General features: G+C 42.8%; 1 protein-coding gene across 3 annotated transcripts in view; it reads left to right on the top strand.

Annotated features, from left to right (window-relative positions):
- HECTD4 (HECT domain E3 ubiquitin protein ligase 4) overlaps positions 1-14,521 on the top strand; it is a 160,266-nt gene that overhangs the window by 105,609 nt on the left and 40,136 nt on the right. For all 3 annotated transcript variants that reach the window (XM_069496936.1, XM_069496935.1, XM_069496938.1), the window contains exons 40-49: positions 550-685; positions 1,506-1,688; positions 2,516-2,680; positions 3,070-3,239; positions 4,127-4,242; positions 8,120-8,223; positions 10,422-10,583; positions 10,702-10,850; positions 11,342-11,421; positions 13,450-13,613. In XM_069496936.1, the coding sequence (XP_069353037.1) occupies positions 550-685; positions 1,506-1,688; positions 2,516-2,680; positions 3,070-3,239; positions 4,127-4,242; positions 8,120-8,223; positions 10,422-10,583; positions 10,702-10,850; positions 11,342-11,421; positions 13,450-13,613 (1,429 nt within the window). The remainder of the gene's footprint in view (positions 1-549; positions 686-1,505; positions 1,689-2,515; positions 2,681-3,069; positions 3,240-4,126; positions 4,243-8,119; positions 8,224-10,421; positions 10,584-10,701; positions 10,851-11,341; positions 11,422-13,449; positions 13,614-14,521) is intronic.

Raw genomic sequence — 14,521 nt, 5'->3', positions numbered from 1 at the left:
TGGGAGCATGTCGGGGAGTAATGACCGTCCAAGTGGGTCTGAGATTGTCAGAGAGGAGTAGGGAGGTGCTCCCAGATGAGTGGACCTTTATAGCCAGACGATTCTTCTGAACATTGGTAAACTCCAGTGTTACTACCTTTATTTCTTTCAGACGGTATTTCCCCACTGCCCCAACGGCACACACAAACTTCTTTCTAGGAGTAGAAGGGATGTGTGAGTGTTGCATCTGGAAAGTTTGTACAGAGTGTTTTGCACTTGCAGCCAGGAGTGTCTTTCCTCATCCTTGTGGCTTATTCAGTAAAAAGATTGAAGTCCGTTATTTCACAGGATTTTTCAGATACCCCAGAAAATAAGAGAGACGTGATTTCTTCCTAATGATAACGTAGCATTTAACTTTTTCTAGTCAACAAAATCCACTTTTTTTCATATATATATATATATATATATGTAACTAGAAGATGTTTCCCTCTGATGCTAACCCTGAAAGCCACTTCTCTGCACTCGTAACTGTCACTGGGCATCAACAGTTTTCCATGTGGACACTTGCAGGACTGATCCTGTCCGCCCGTTTATCAGTGGGCACGTGGCAAACAGCATGGCCGCAGAAGTGATCGCCTTGCTGCACGGCTTGCTAATGGCACCTGAGTCAAATGCTGCTCAGATATGGACCACGACGGCAGAGAAGGTTAGTGCAGTGTTGCTGCTTCACTGAGGAAGATGGAAGCTAATTAGAATTAGAACCATGCCCAGCAAGGGGTAGTTTAGTAAAGAGAGATTTCCCATATTAGCCAGATATACCTGTTACCTGTTTCTCCCCTGGAATTTGCTTTGATTTCGTAGTTTCACCTCTGTTAACCTATATCTCCTACCAATGCCGGTTCTAATTTTGCAGACGACAGGACAGTATTTTCAGAGAAAGAATGACAGTCCTTGTTTCTTCTTCTTGCTTATGTTAGATTGGTACTGACATTAGGAGATCAGGCAGCCTTGCTTTATTGGATTTGTTAAGTGTACTCACTAAGCCCAAAGGGGCTGCTGTGTGATGTACGCTGCTAAGTGCCCTGTCAGTGAGTAATTCATCATTACAAACAGTAGCCCAGTTGCCTGAAACCAGAGATATGTATCAGCTCCCCCTTTCCACACTCGCTCTTGAAGTGAACCCCTTATAACATGTCCTAAAGTAATTGAGTGTTGACAAGTAGGCAGTATGCTGGCATGATTTTCCTTCAGATAAATGATTGCTTTATTTTAGGGGTTTAGCAATGCAATTTAGTTTGATCCTCTCATATTTCGTAGTTGTGTAGCTCCAGTTTTGCCTGATTACATTACATAAGGCACGTATGGGCAAAATGTCCCTGGCTATACCTGATAGTGTTTTGGTCCCTCCCATGTCTAGAGTTCCTTCAACACGTGAGACCCAGTCACGTTGTACACACTTCGTCATCCTTGGTATCAAAACAACCAAAGCGTTAACTCCCAGCGCATGGGCTGCTTCTTACGTTTAGGTTCTGTCTCGGGCACTGATGTACATTCCGCAACTGGGGAAATACGCAGAGAGCATTCTGGAAAATGGCAGCAGCAGTGGCAGGAAACTTGCCAAACTGCAGAGAATCGCCCGCCAGGCCGTCGCGGCGCTGTGCGCACTTGGAGGCTTCAAAGAGACAATCAAGATAGGATCCGAGGTCCAGGTAACCAGCCACCGTTGCCCCCAGGTCATTGCTCCTGTACATAAGCCTCCACTGATTCACTGATCATCGGTAAGACAGGTATCACTCACTCAGTGGGGCAAAAGAACCTGTTCCTTCGAGCTAAATAAGGAATCTGAGAAGCTCTTGAAATCTAATTCACACCGTGCTGCACATTATTTAGATATTAATGGAATACTATATAACATTAATTGCAATACTTGCGTCCCGTAGTATCGTTAATATCAATTTTAGAATTGAAAGTTTCAGGCCGGGCGCGGTGGCTCACGCCTGTAATCCTAGCACTCTGGGAGGCCGAGGCGGGTGGATCGCTCGAGGTCAGGAGTTCAAGACCAGCCTGAGCAAGAGTGAGACCCCGTCTCTACTAAAAATAGAAAGAAATTATATGGACAACTAAAATATATATATACAAAAAATTAGCCGGGCATGGTGGCGCATGCCTGTAGTCCCAGCTACTCGGGAGGCTGAGGCAGTAGGATCGCTTAAGCCCAGGAGTTTGAGGTTGCTGTGAGCTAGGCTAACGCCACGGCACTCACTCTAGCCTGGGCAACAGAGTGAGACTCTGTCTCAAAAAAAAAAAAAAAAAAAAGAAAGTTTCAGATGACAGCATGTCGTGAAGGCCGCACCAGTCGGTTTTAGGACCCGTTGTTTTAATTCACGTCCAGGGCTTGGTGTCTGCATTCTAATAAACTACTGCTGTAGTGCTGACAGTAACAGCTGTAAATTCTCTCTTCCCTCTTGTCTCACGAGACAGCCGCTCGCTTGCACATCGGAGCGGGTGGGTAATGCCGATCCGTCTCTGTCTCTAGGTTTTAGGTAGAGGAATATCGGGGAGCATCGGAGTCGTGGCGTCTATCAATGAACAGGAAGGTATAGCAACGGTCAGATTCCTACCCGTAGACTGTAGAAAGACTTCGCAAGCGTCAGACACGTTGACTATCCCATTGTCTAGACTTTGTGTTCCAAGATCAGAGGTAAGGTGATCTTTAACTGTTTTGTACAATGTCACTGCAAATGGTAACCATGCTGTAATGAGTAATGCACATGCAAAGTGTAGAAGCACAAAAACTTGGTTATCTTAAATTTTACTTGTGTGTCTATCTATATATTGGTCATAACTATTTAATAGTAACATTTGTTTGAAAATTTTCATCTAGATGACCAAATTCATGTCTTTGTTGGTTAGGAATGTTCCACAGTATGTTGTATTATAATTGTTTTGATATGGTTTGCAATTTTCTGTGTGATTTTATTTTTTTAACTCAAATTTGAGAATTAACTCCAGATAATAACAGCACCCTCATTTCCTATAAACTAACTGCTTGAATTTAACTTTTTGCCACGCCCCTCCCACCACCATCAGGCATTGCCTCTCCATAAACTCTCCATTACTGAGAAGGTAGTACAGGCAGTCCAGTCCATGTTGCTTCCTCAGGAGGGGAGTCTGTCTATTCACACCTCGCTTCCTGCAACAGGAGATGGGTCAGCTCCTGTGATGGCAGTCGTTCGCCTCCTGGCTGAGATAAGAACAAGGTGAGCACCCTCCCCAGGCTGCCTGATGCGCTGAGTAGTATGGGCCACCAGAGTCGGGGCTTAGTGGGTCCACAGCTTGCAGCTCATGCCAACCTGAGTGACAGAAACCATTCTCTTACACCGTCTTTAGCACACTTTGTTGCATTCCCCAATTTCTATGCTTACAAATAAAGTTTAGCTGGTCACCTAAGAAACAAACCATTGAAATGTCATGTATGGAACACGTACATAAGGCTCCGCTGATTTACTTTGGTAAAAGAACTTTGTTCCATCACAGGAATAACTGCCACTTTTTTAAATGGTTCAGGCCACATTGATACGTATCTGGTCTATTACTTTACAAACTGATGACGGGAAAACCAGGCCATGCTCACCAGGTGTTGATGTCAGAAAGGAAAACAGTCGTCTTCTGCAAATACACTTATTTACCATTAAATAGCAGTAACAGGTTTCTCTTCTGACAATGGAACTTCTCAGAAAGTTCTAGCATGTATGTTGAATCAGGTGAGAGAGGTCAGCATACAGATTTTCCCAGCTTTAGCATCCCTCTTGCTTCCAGAGCTCTCATAGTGCCCATGGAACACAGTTTAGGAAACGCGTTCAAGAGATAGGGCTGATTTCTCACCTGGGCACTTGGCGTCTTCATTTAATGGAGATGGCTCCGTTTTTCCTTTTCCTGATCGTCGTCCATTCAGTGTCAGCAGTTGCCATGTGGGAAAAGAGACCTGTGTGTTCCCAAGACAATCCCGCTCAGAAAAGAGCAAGAGGAATAGGGAGTTTGAACCTTGGAAATGGGGGACAAAATTGATTGAAATGTTTTTCACAGTTGACTTTTTAGAGGATGAACATTGATGACTTTGAAATATTGTAAATCTTTTAACATTAAGAGCTTGCCTGGTCATGGCCCAACTTTTAGAAGACAGCTTATTTTGTGAAGAATTCATACAACAGTGTCCAGCAGCTGTTGAAGTTCTTAACCTCGTGGCCCAGGAATGCAGTGCTGGTGAGTTGCTCTTCCTTTCCGTACCGCTGTGTGTATTGAGTTTTGTCAGCACGTCTGCGATTTGATAGTGTCATGTTGACTGTTTTTACACACACACACACACACACACGCGCGCGCGCGCACACACATATCAAACAGCTGCGCTCTAAAGACAACACTTACCACAACTCACTTTCATCCCAGACCTAGAAATACAAATACAAAGCTTTCAGTCTGTACCAGCTAGGAAATCAGCATTTTTCAGTTTAGCTTTAGGACCATGTCAGAGTGTTTTCTTCATTCCTATTAATTCGTTGCCTTTATTTCCCTATTGAACTATTTATGAGCTGTCCTTAGGGGTGGCATATGTATTGTGGCTGTTGTCATTGGCTACATTTGAATTCTAAGTGAAGAGTTTGTACTAATATCCGTCCTTGGGGAGAGAGAGAGAGAGAGAGAGAGCGTGTGTGTGTGTATTTACAGAAAAGTTCAAACAAATACAAAACTCAGGAGACCAGTATGATGAAACCTCCTCATGTTTCCATTATTCAGTTTCAACAATTGTCAACTCACAGCTGATCTTTTTTTTAATCTGTACTGAACCCCCTGGATAATTTTTAATCCAAGATATTATTTTATTTGTAAATATTTTAGTATGTGTCTCTAAAGAATAAGGACTCGTAAAACAAATACCCACAATACCATTATCACATCTACATTTTTAACAATAATTCTTTAATATTATTAAATATCTAAGCTGCTTGAGGTGGCGAGTGCCTGTAGTCCTAGCTACTCGGGAGGCTGAGGCGAGAGGCTCACTTGAGCCCTGGAGTTCAAGTCCAGCCAAGTCCAGCCTGGGCATAGCGAGACCTTGTCTCTTAAAAACACACACACACACATATATGTGTGTATACATATGTATCATCAGTGTTCAACTTCCTAATTTTCTCAGAAAGGTCATTCTTGTTTTTACATTTATTTATTTGAATTGGGATCCAAATAAAGGTCACACATTGTAATTTGTTATGTCAGGCACTCAAACCAGGCTTCAAGAAGGTAACTGTGATGACAACATAAAAAGAGTCCAGAGAAAAAGTTAGAATACTGCCAGTGTCTACTCATGAGATAAAAAGTACTTGCCTTAAGGAAGTGCGGAGCTGTCACTGAGTGGCTTGCTTTCCTCAGCATAGCTGCTCAGGCAGAGTTGTTGTTTATGCATTGGAATGAGTTTACAGCCTGTTCCGGAAATTACTTGTTATTATAGCCAAAAAATAATCTTTTCTTTCTTGAGTTGAAGTATAGGAACTTTTTATTCCCACACTAGGTACTACAAAATCTCTTACATTAAGCCTGGCTCATGGCAAACATGCCTCCCCTCTATCGGATAGCCCCCTGCTCCCTGCCTTCTCCCCCCACCCCCCGAAGAATTGCTTTTACCTTATTATAATATTTGGTATGATTTCACCTATCTGTGTTGAGATAGGGCCGTGAAACTTGTTACTGGTTGATTATAAGGACATTGTTGCAGATGTTACTCACTGTATCATCCAGTATTCTATGTATGAAGTAAGTTATATTAACAAAAATAGTTGAGCTCCTTATGACTAGTTTACTTTTGCTTAATGGACTTGATGAATCCTGTAACTGAACAGTTTCCCTCTTTGATTTGGCCACTGGGAAACACAGATCCAACTTGTGCCCCTAAGTGTAAAGGACCAGTCAGACACCTCATGGCCTGGCCTCACTCCTGGCTCCTCTCTGACTCTGGACATGCCTCATCTTTCTTCCCTCCTTTAACTCATTTCGTGGGATTGTATAATGTCTTAGGTATCCATAGCTTCCATCTTTGGCGTCCGTGTGTCTGTAGCTGTGGATAAATCTTTCTCTAGTATCGTAAACAAACTCTGTGCTTTACTTCTACTGGACTATACTGTAGTCCTCCTGAGACATCTTTTTTAAAATTGAGGTATAATTCACATACTATACCATTTGCCACTTTAAAGTGTACAATTCTTTGGGTTTTAGTATATTCACAGAGTTGTACAACTGTCACCACTATCTAATTCCAGAACATTTCCATCTCCCCCCACCAGAAAAACACCCCCATACCCATTAAGCAGCCACTCCTCATTATCCCCCTCCTCCTGGCCTCTGGCAACACCAGGCTACTTGCCCTGTCTACGGATTTGCCCGTTCTGGGCATTTCGCATAAATGGGATCACATATGGCCTTTTACGTCAGGCTTCTTTGACTTGGCATAATGTTTTCAAGGTGGTTCATGTTATAGCATGTGTCAGTACTTCATTCTCTTCTGTGGCTTAATACCATTCCACTGTATGGATTTACCGTTTTATTTATTCATTGATCAATTTATCGATACTTATTTCTGCTTCTTGGCTATTGTGAATAATGCTGCTGTAATCATTCATATGCAAGTTCTTATGTGGACATATGTTTTCAGTTCTCGTGGACATATATACCTGGGAGTGGAATTGCTGGCACATACGGTAGTTCTATGTTTGACTTTTGAGGAATTGTATTATTTTTTTTGAGGAGCCATTTCCCAAAGTGACAACCATTTTGGATTCCCACCAGCAATGCATGAGGGTTCGTTACCTCACATTCTCACGAACACTGGCATTGTCTTTTAGATTGTAGTCATCCTACTAGGCATGAAGTGGTATCTCATTGTGGTTTTATTTTGCATTGTCCTAATGACTAATGATGTTGAGCATCTTTTCACATATTTATTGGCCATTTGTATATCTTTTGAGAAATGTCTACTCAAATCCCTTGCCCATTTTTTAATTGGGTTGTCATTTTATTGTTGAGTTATAAGAGTTCTTTATACTCAACATACTAGTTTCTGTTCAGATATGATATGCAAGTATTTTCTTCCATTCTGTGGGTTGTTTTTTTCACTTTCTTAATGGTATCCTTTGAAACACACAAGTTTTTCGTTTTAATTAAGCCCAATTTACCTAATTTGATTCTGCTACTTGTGTTTTTGGTGTCATATCTATAAGAAACCATTGTCTAATTCCAAGGTCTTTTACACCTCTATTTTCTTCTAAGAGTTTTGTAGTTATAGCTATAGGTTTTTTTAGGTGTTTGATCCATTTTAATTTTTATGTATCATGTGAAATATTCCTAATACCTCTTCCACTTGATTATTTTAGATCTTTTCCCATAGTTCCAAGCTACCCAGAATTCCCTTCCTTCTCTGTTTATTGAAATTGTCTTTTCTAAAATCTAACTTAATTTTGTATTCCGTAAGCCTTTGTGGATGCTGGAATGAAGTAATCGCTTCTTCATCTGTGCCTGTGCTTGTGCCTTAGATCACGCAATCACATGAGACAGCCTTGTACCATATTCTTTACTGCGTATGTGTGTTTGTTCATATCTTATCTTCCCTCCTAGACTAGGGGCTTTGGCTCATGTATCTTTTTATTCTCCAACATCTAGCAGTGCACCTTGCTCATAGGAGGTGTTCAATAGGTGTTCAATTTTGAAAAATCAATTTAGGTGATAATCGCATTCATTTATTAAACGATAAGAGGGCCTGTGCCAGGGACTTGGCTAAGGGCTCTACTTGAGTTATTTTGTCTCATTTTCACAACCACCTATGAGACGTAGGTACTGTTCCTCTGTACTAGAAAGAGATGGTAACTACTGAGTACTGGAGCCAGGTTCTGAATCCAGGCATTCTCCCACATTGCTGTGCAGCTGAGCAAGCTACGTGTCGAAGACAGAGATGTCTCGGGGCATTTGTTTTTCCGTAAGGGTTTGAATAAGCTCTGTAAGTGAATTTTATTGTTTTGACACTGCTCCAAAGAGGTCGGCACCCTCTTGGGGGTTGTAGGAGCTGTTTTCACAGATCCACTGTGTGCGTCTGCAGGAGAGCGACTCGCGGTGGTAGAGGTGCAGTGTGAACGGCTGCGGATGCTCTACCGGGACTGTGCTCGGCCCCCGCCGCCTCCCCTGCAGGCTGACCGGAGACAGGTGAGCCCTCTGCAGTGCTGCGTGCCTCCTGCCTGCCTTGCGGAATGCCAGCAGAGCAGCAAGTTCATGGCATTTAGGAAGAGTGTTTGCAAAGCTATTTGGAGGTGCGCTTTCTGCAGTGACATGCTGTCATCTTTGAATGTCAGAGTAAATTGAGCTGGCATTCTGGATATTGAAAAATTACAGTAGAGGAACAGAACCTACTAATTTATAAATAATTTCTGTGTATTGTCAATAACAGAAAAAGACAGCTTTTTAAAATCTTTAGATCTCTAGTCCATTTATAATAAATACTGTCTATGTAGAGAGAGAATGAGAGTAAAAAATAGAAGTGGCAAACTGTGAAAAATTGCTACATCTGTGAATGGTCTTAGCCATTATTCACAATAGCCAAGAAATGGTAACAGCCCAAATGTCCACCAACTGATGAATGAATACACAAAATACAGTGTAGCCATCCAATGGAATATTATTAATATTTGGCCATAAAGAGGGAATGAAGCTGCCACGAAAGGTAGCTCACACCTGTAATTCCAGCACTTTGGTAGGCCTAAGAGGAAGGGTTAGAGTTTGAGTACAGCCTGGGCAACATAGTAAGACCCCCATCTTTTAAAAAAATAAGAAAAATTAACCAAGCTTGGTGTCACAGACCTGTGGTCCTAGCTGCTTGGAAGGCTGAGACAGGAGGACCATCACGGCCCAGTTTAAGGCTGCAGTGAGTTATGATCAGGCCACTGCATTCCAGCCTGGGTGACCGAGCAAGACCTTGTCTCTAAAAATAAATAAAGAAAGAAAGAAAGAATGAAGTGCTGGTACATGCTACAGCATGGGTGAACCGTGAAATTATGTTAAGTGAAAGAGGCCAGGCACAAAAGACCACATGTATGATTCCATTCATATGAAATGTCTAGTGCAGGTAAATCTATAGACACAAAGTAGATCAGCGGTTGCCAGGGGCAGGGGGCAAAGGAGAGTCGAGGGAAGAGAGGGATGGGGATTGGCTACTAATGGGTGCAGCGGTTCTTTTAGTGGGGACAAAGCAATCTACAATTAGATTGTGGTGATGGTTGAAATACTCTGTGACTATATTAAAAACCATTGGCATATGCTCTTTAAATGGGTAAATTATGTGTTATGTGAATTATATTTCAACAAAAATTGGTGCATCTAGGTAAGAGTATACAAAACTTGTATTCTTGCAGTTTTCCTGTGGGTTTGAAATTATTTTTTTAAAAAAGGTAAAAATATATTAAAGTGTCATCTGAAATCTCAGCATCTCTAGTTACCATTGTCAACACATTGATGTATGATTTTTAAAAATAAAAATGGATTTCTTCTGTCCATACTATTTTGTATTCAGCTTTTCCCCCTTAGTAGATGGTGAATCCCTTTCTGTGTCAACCAACAGAAACTTAGTGCACAGCACATCCTTGTGCCTCAGTTTATTCATGCAGGCTTTTGTCACCAGGCATCTACATGGTCTTCAGCTGTCGCCCTTGTGGTGATCTGACGCATGTCTTTGGAGCTAAATCTCTGCATCTCTACATGCATCTTCCAATTCTTTAGGAAAAGAAAGTGAAATTGATGAGTTAAAAAGATATCCTTGTGTCTGATAGAGAAGCTTGAAAATTTTATTAAAAATTGTGAAAGTGAAAAAGTGAGGCAGCTAACCAAACAAAATTAAAAAAGGGAAGTGTCACCATGGTACTCCTGTTTAGCTTTGGGCTGAATATGAAGTCATAGGAATAGGAATGTAGCTTCTGGTTAGGGACTGAACTAAAATTTGTCCTGTAGCTGTATGGGACCTGTGAGAGGGTGGGGGCCTGGTGCATGTTTGCACATGTGTGTAAAGAGGGGACATATGTAAGAATTTGCACCTCGCTTGTTGTAAGGAAAGATAAATGATGTCTTAAAGGTATAGTAAAAATAGTATTTTGAGCATGAGAAAGAGAAATGTAGAGGTAACTATCAGAATTAACAGTTAAAGCAGTGATTATTTCTAGGGGACATGACTGGACGTAGGGAGGGAAACTGTCTTTTTTTTTAAAAAATAAAAGTTCCCTTTGGAAAAAAAGATAATGCATTTAAAATATATGCCTATATTTTAACACCATCAGATAAGAATTATTTCTCTTTCTTGAGAGGGCGAAGGAGTTGACGTTGGCAGTTCTACTGATGAGGCTTTTTCCCCCATGTAGCCCAAAGAGATTACGTGGAGCCCGTCACGCGTGTTCCCCCCGGTCCGAGCCTGCATGTTCTCGTCTCACCTCACCTCAGTCACCTTCCTGGCTGACCCCAGCGCTGGCGGAGGTCTGCCCCGGGGCACTTTCATCTATGCCACGTCACCGCTGCCTGTTCAGGTGAGACGTCACATGACACGCTGTCTTTCGCCTCTTCCCTTCAAATTTGAAAGAAAAAGCAGGTTCTCAGGCCCAGGCTGAGCCCTCTGATTGTCGCCCTTTTCTGGTGTCTCTTCAGGCCCCATCTTTTTACTGGGAAATTGAAATTGTTTCCTATGGAGATACTGATGATGACACTGGACCAATAGTTTCCTTTGGCTTCGCTACAGAAGCAGAGAAACGAGATGGGGCTTGGACTAATCCAGTGGGCACTTGTCTTTTCCATAAGTAAGTGGCTACGATTGCTCTTCCTTAAAGAAGTAGATCGAAATTCCAGAGAACAGTAGACAGTAGCTTCCCGCAAGGTGTTTATAGGTGTTCAGGAAGCCGAAACAGAATTCCGTTGTCAGATGAGTTTGGGAAGAGGAAGGTATTTTTCTTCCTTGGAGATTTACAGTGTACATTAGCAAGATTTCTTCCTAGTTGTCCTGTAATTAAAAATCTGTTTATTTCTCAAATCTCGTATCATTTTATTCTATGAGTACCATTTGGGAAATACTGGTGTGGGTGTTTTAATATTAAAGTGTTAACAATATAATCTCAAAATGTGGAAAATACCAGTTGGAAATAATATATTCATGTTTCAGGAGAGAGAATAGCTCCTACGATTTCTGATTATTCTCAAGCTCCTGAACCTCCTACCCCCCATCACTCCCTACCTGCCTCTGTGTTGGCCAGCTGGTCTTGTCTTTGACCTCCCTTCTTTGTGCTTTTCATAGCAACGGCCGAGCTGTGCACTACAACGGCTCCAGCTTGTTACAGTGGAAGAGCGTTCGCTTAGACGTGACTCTGTCTCCCGGTGAGTGTGGTGCGAGCTCTTTTACCCCATATCTTTCTCTTGGGTCTAAATAGGTTAAAGTTAAATAAATTTAGCAACTGGAAACGGGCAGTTTGTCTTTTGGGGAACACCAAATACTTGTCGTTGCTGCCCTGGAGTTTACACAAACCCTGTCACTTTCTGAGCTGTTAGCATTAGAACCTCCATTTTGTAACTCAGGAGTCATGTCTACTTTCGTTCCTCCGTCATTAGAAAATTCTGAGATTTTGCTTCTCTCTGGAGTTTAGTCTTTCATGAGCTATTCAGTAATGAGCAGCTAAATAGCTTCAACAAAAAGAGAATGCTACCACTAGCCTGAGAAATGCCTCATTGATACATACAGGCTGTGGACTTTGTTCTCAGTAGCCTGAACATCTTGTCCATCTGCGACGTCTATTCTGCCTGATTGTTTCCGTCACATAGACAGTCAACTCAGTAAAAAGAAAAAAAAAAAAAAAAAAACTGTCTCTCCTTTTTAGCCTCCATATAAATAACTTGATCTGTACAGTAGCTGAATTGGGATTGGTCCTACCTGCTCCAGCAGTAGCAAAATACCAGAATCATCCTTCTGACATTAGAAGCAGCCAAATACATTGGCTACTTATTTTCAGATAATACATCTTAGCTTCGTCTCTGATAAAACTTAAGTTGCTATGTGTGGTAGACGATCTGGAATGTCGAGATGGGGAACACGAAGTCGCTCCATCTGCTACGTAACCTCTTGTAGCTGCCTGGGGTTACTTTGCCATCACTTATCTGGAGGGAGCTGCTTGTTAAGCTGCAGTTGTCCCGGGAGCACAGTGTTTTCACTCACGGTCAAGCTGGGACTTGGAGATCGTGTCAGGGCAAAGTTGTTTCTCTCTTGCTCTGTGGAGCAGGACCCTGGCCTCTCAGCAGAGCGTTTACCTAAGCACTTTCGACACAAAAGGGTGTGTGGGGAGGGAACGGGAAGCATTGTCAGGGTCTTTATTTGCTTGTTGCCATTGTTTGTTGTTTGGTTTTAGCAATTTTGGTCTTTGAGAAAATTTTGGACTGAACCTCGTGCACAGGCTACTACCTTTTCCTTAGAGAAATGTAGCTGCGTGAGATAGGAATTGGAGCCCAATTTTTACAATAGAATCTCAACCTCTGTACCGATGTGGGGAGTCCATTGATCAACAGATACTTGCTGAGCATCTCCTACCTGCTAGGCCCTGGGGATGCTGTGGTGAACAATGACAAGGCCCCAGCCACTCGGGAGCTCCCATTCCAGTGGTATCTAAGCCATAGGAGGCTCTGTGATCAAAGCAGAACCGTAGAACTTGATGTACTTATGGGAGAGTTTATAGCAGATGAATTATAAGGCCACACGTGCTAGCAGCTTGCCTGAGGCAGCCAGCGTGAGAGAGCCGATGCGATGGTTCCATAAGTCCTGTCCTGCTCTCCCGTCGCCCCATCAGAAAGCAGCTTGGCTCTGCTATCTCGGCTTCTTGCAGAACACCTTAAATACTTACCAGTAAGGGGATAGGATAGGATTTAATGTCCTCCTTTAGCTTGCATTGTGGGTGGAGTTTTAAATTATGTCTTTTTAAGGCCATTTCTGAATCTTCCACAAATTTACAGAGAAGATACTACCCTTTTACCTTTGTGCCATGAATAACCCCCACATGTGGAAAGAGCAAAGCTTGTATTCCTCTATTTCAAAAACTGTACCCAATGTTTTCCATTTTTGTCTTGGCTGCCGGGAAAATAAAGGCTACATCTAGTGTGTAATTGTGGTAACTAACTTAACTCGGACACTAGGCATTTTCTTCCTTCTAAATAATTTCTGATATCTTTTTGAAATGGTTTGTTTCTATTGTGTTACTTGATATCTATTTAAATTCAATAACTTCATATCCTTTTCAGAGGTAACTAAGGACATAAATAGATAGTGATATGTAGGCTGCCACATCGGCTGCAAATTAGAATTTACTTGATAGTCAGTAAAAAGGGGAAAATGTGTTGCTTCCTCCCTGTTCTCTGCTGTAGGTGACGTGGCAGGAATTGGCTGGGAGAGGACCGAGGGGACCCCGCCTCCTCCAGGGCAGCCAGCCAAGGGCCGGGTGTACTTCACGTACTGCGGGCAGCGCCTCTCACCCTATCTCGAGGACGTCTCTGGCGGCATGTGGCCAGTGGTTCACATCCAGAAAAAGGCAGGTTACCTTGCTGGGAAAGGAAGACAAATTCTCCTGAGTCATTTGTTCTTGTCAGGGGTACAAAAACGAAAGGCACCTAATGCGCCCACGCTGTACTCAGTATGTGACGCACAATGACAAAGGAAGGGCAGAGCCAGCCGAGCACAGGCCTGCCTTTGCGTCCACCCGACAGCCGTGGGTCGGATGATGCTCTGCCAGTTACTTAGTGCCGAGCTGCTTTGACACGGCTTTAGCCACCGTTCCCAAACACCACCACACGGAGCACCAGCGTTCCTTCAAATGTCAGTAAAATGATTCTGTGGTCAAGTTTAAGTTTTGAAAACAATCCTCTTGGGTGGCTTAGTATGTGAGAAGCTTGGAGGGAGCCTTCAGGAAAGATTCAGAAGTTCACCTGTATTTCACCCGGCACCCCACATGTAGTTAATCATGGAACTCTTCAGTTGTTTGAGGAGCACCTGTTAACATCCAGTGTTCTGTGGAACGTTCTTTCGTACTACATGCTGGTGGCTGCCAGATTCCTGTCTCCATCCCAGCCCTCTCCCTAAACTCCACAGTCATTTACCCGGCAGCCTAGGCAGCATCTTGCGGTGTCTTATTGGCATGTCGCAGTTAACATGTTCAAGCCTGAGCCTAACTCAGCGCTGTACCCAGAGCTGCTGCTGCTTCCCTGGCCTTTCTCGTTTCTGGAAATGGCAGCTCCATGCCTTCCCTTGCTACGGCCAAAAACCTTGATGTGCTCCTTGACTCTTCTTTTTTTAGATGCTTCACATCTAATCTGTCAGCAAGTCTTGTTGGCTCTACCTTCAAAAGGTATCCAGAATCTGACCACTGTCCCATTCCTCCGTTGACAGCCTCGCCCAGCCCCCATCATCTCTTGGGTAGCCTGTCTCGTGTTCCCCTGACTC

Source organism: Eulemur rufifrons, chromosome 21 (genome assembly GCF_041146395.1).
Source record: "Eulemur rufifrons isolate Redbay chromosome 21, OSU_ERuf_1, whole genome shotgun sequence".
Taxonomy (NCBI): domain Eukaryota; kingdom Metazoa; phylum Chordata; class Mammalia; order Primates; family Lemuridae; genus Eulemur; species Eulemur rufifrons.
Note: the sequence above shows the minus strand (reverse complement) of the source record. Positions and strands in the feature narration are given on the sequence as shown.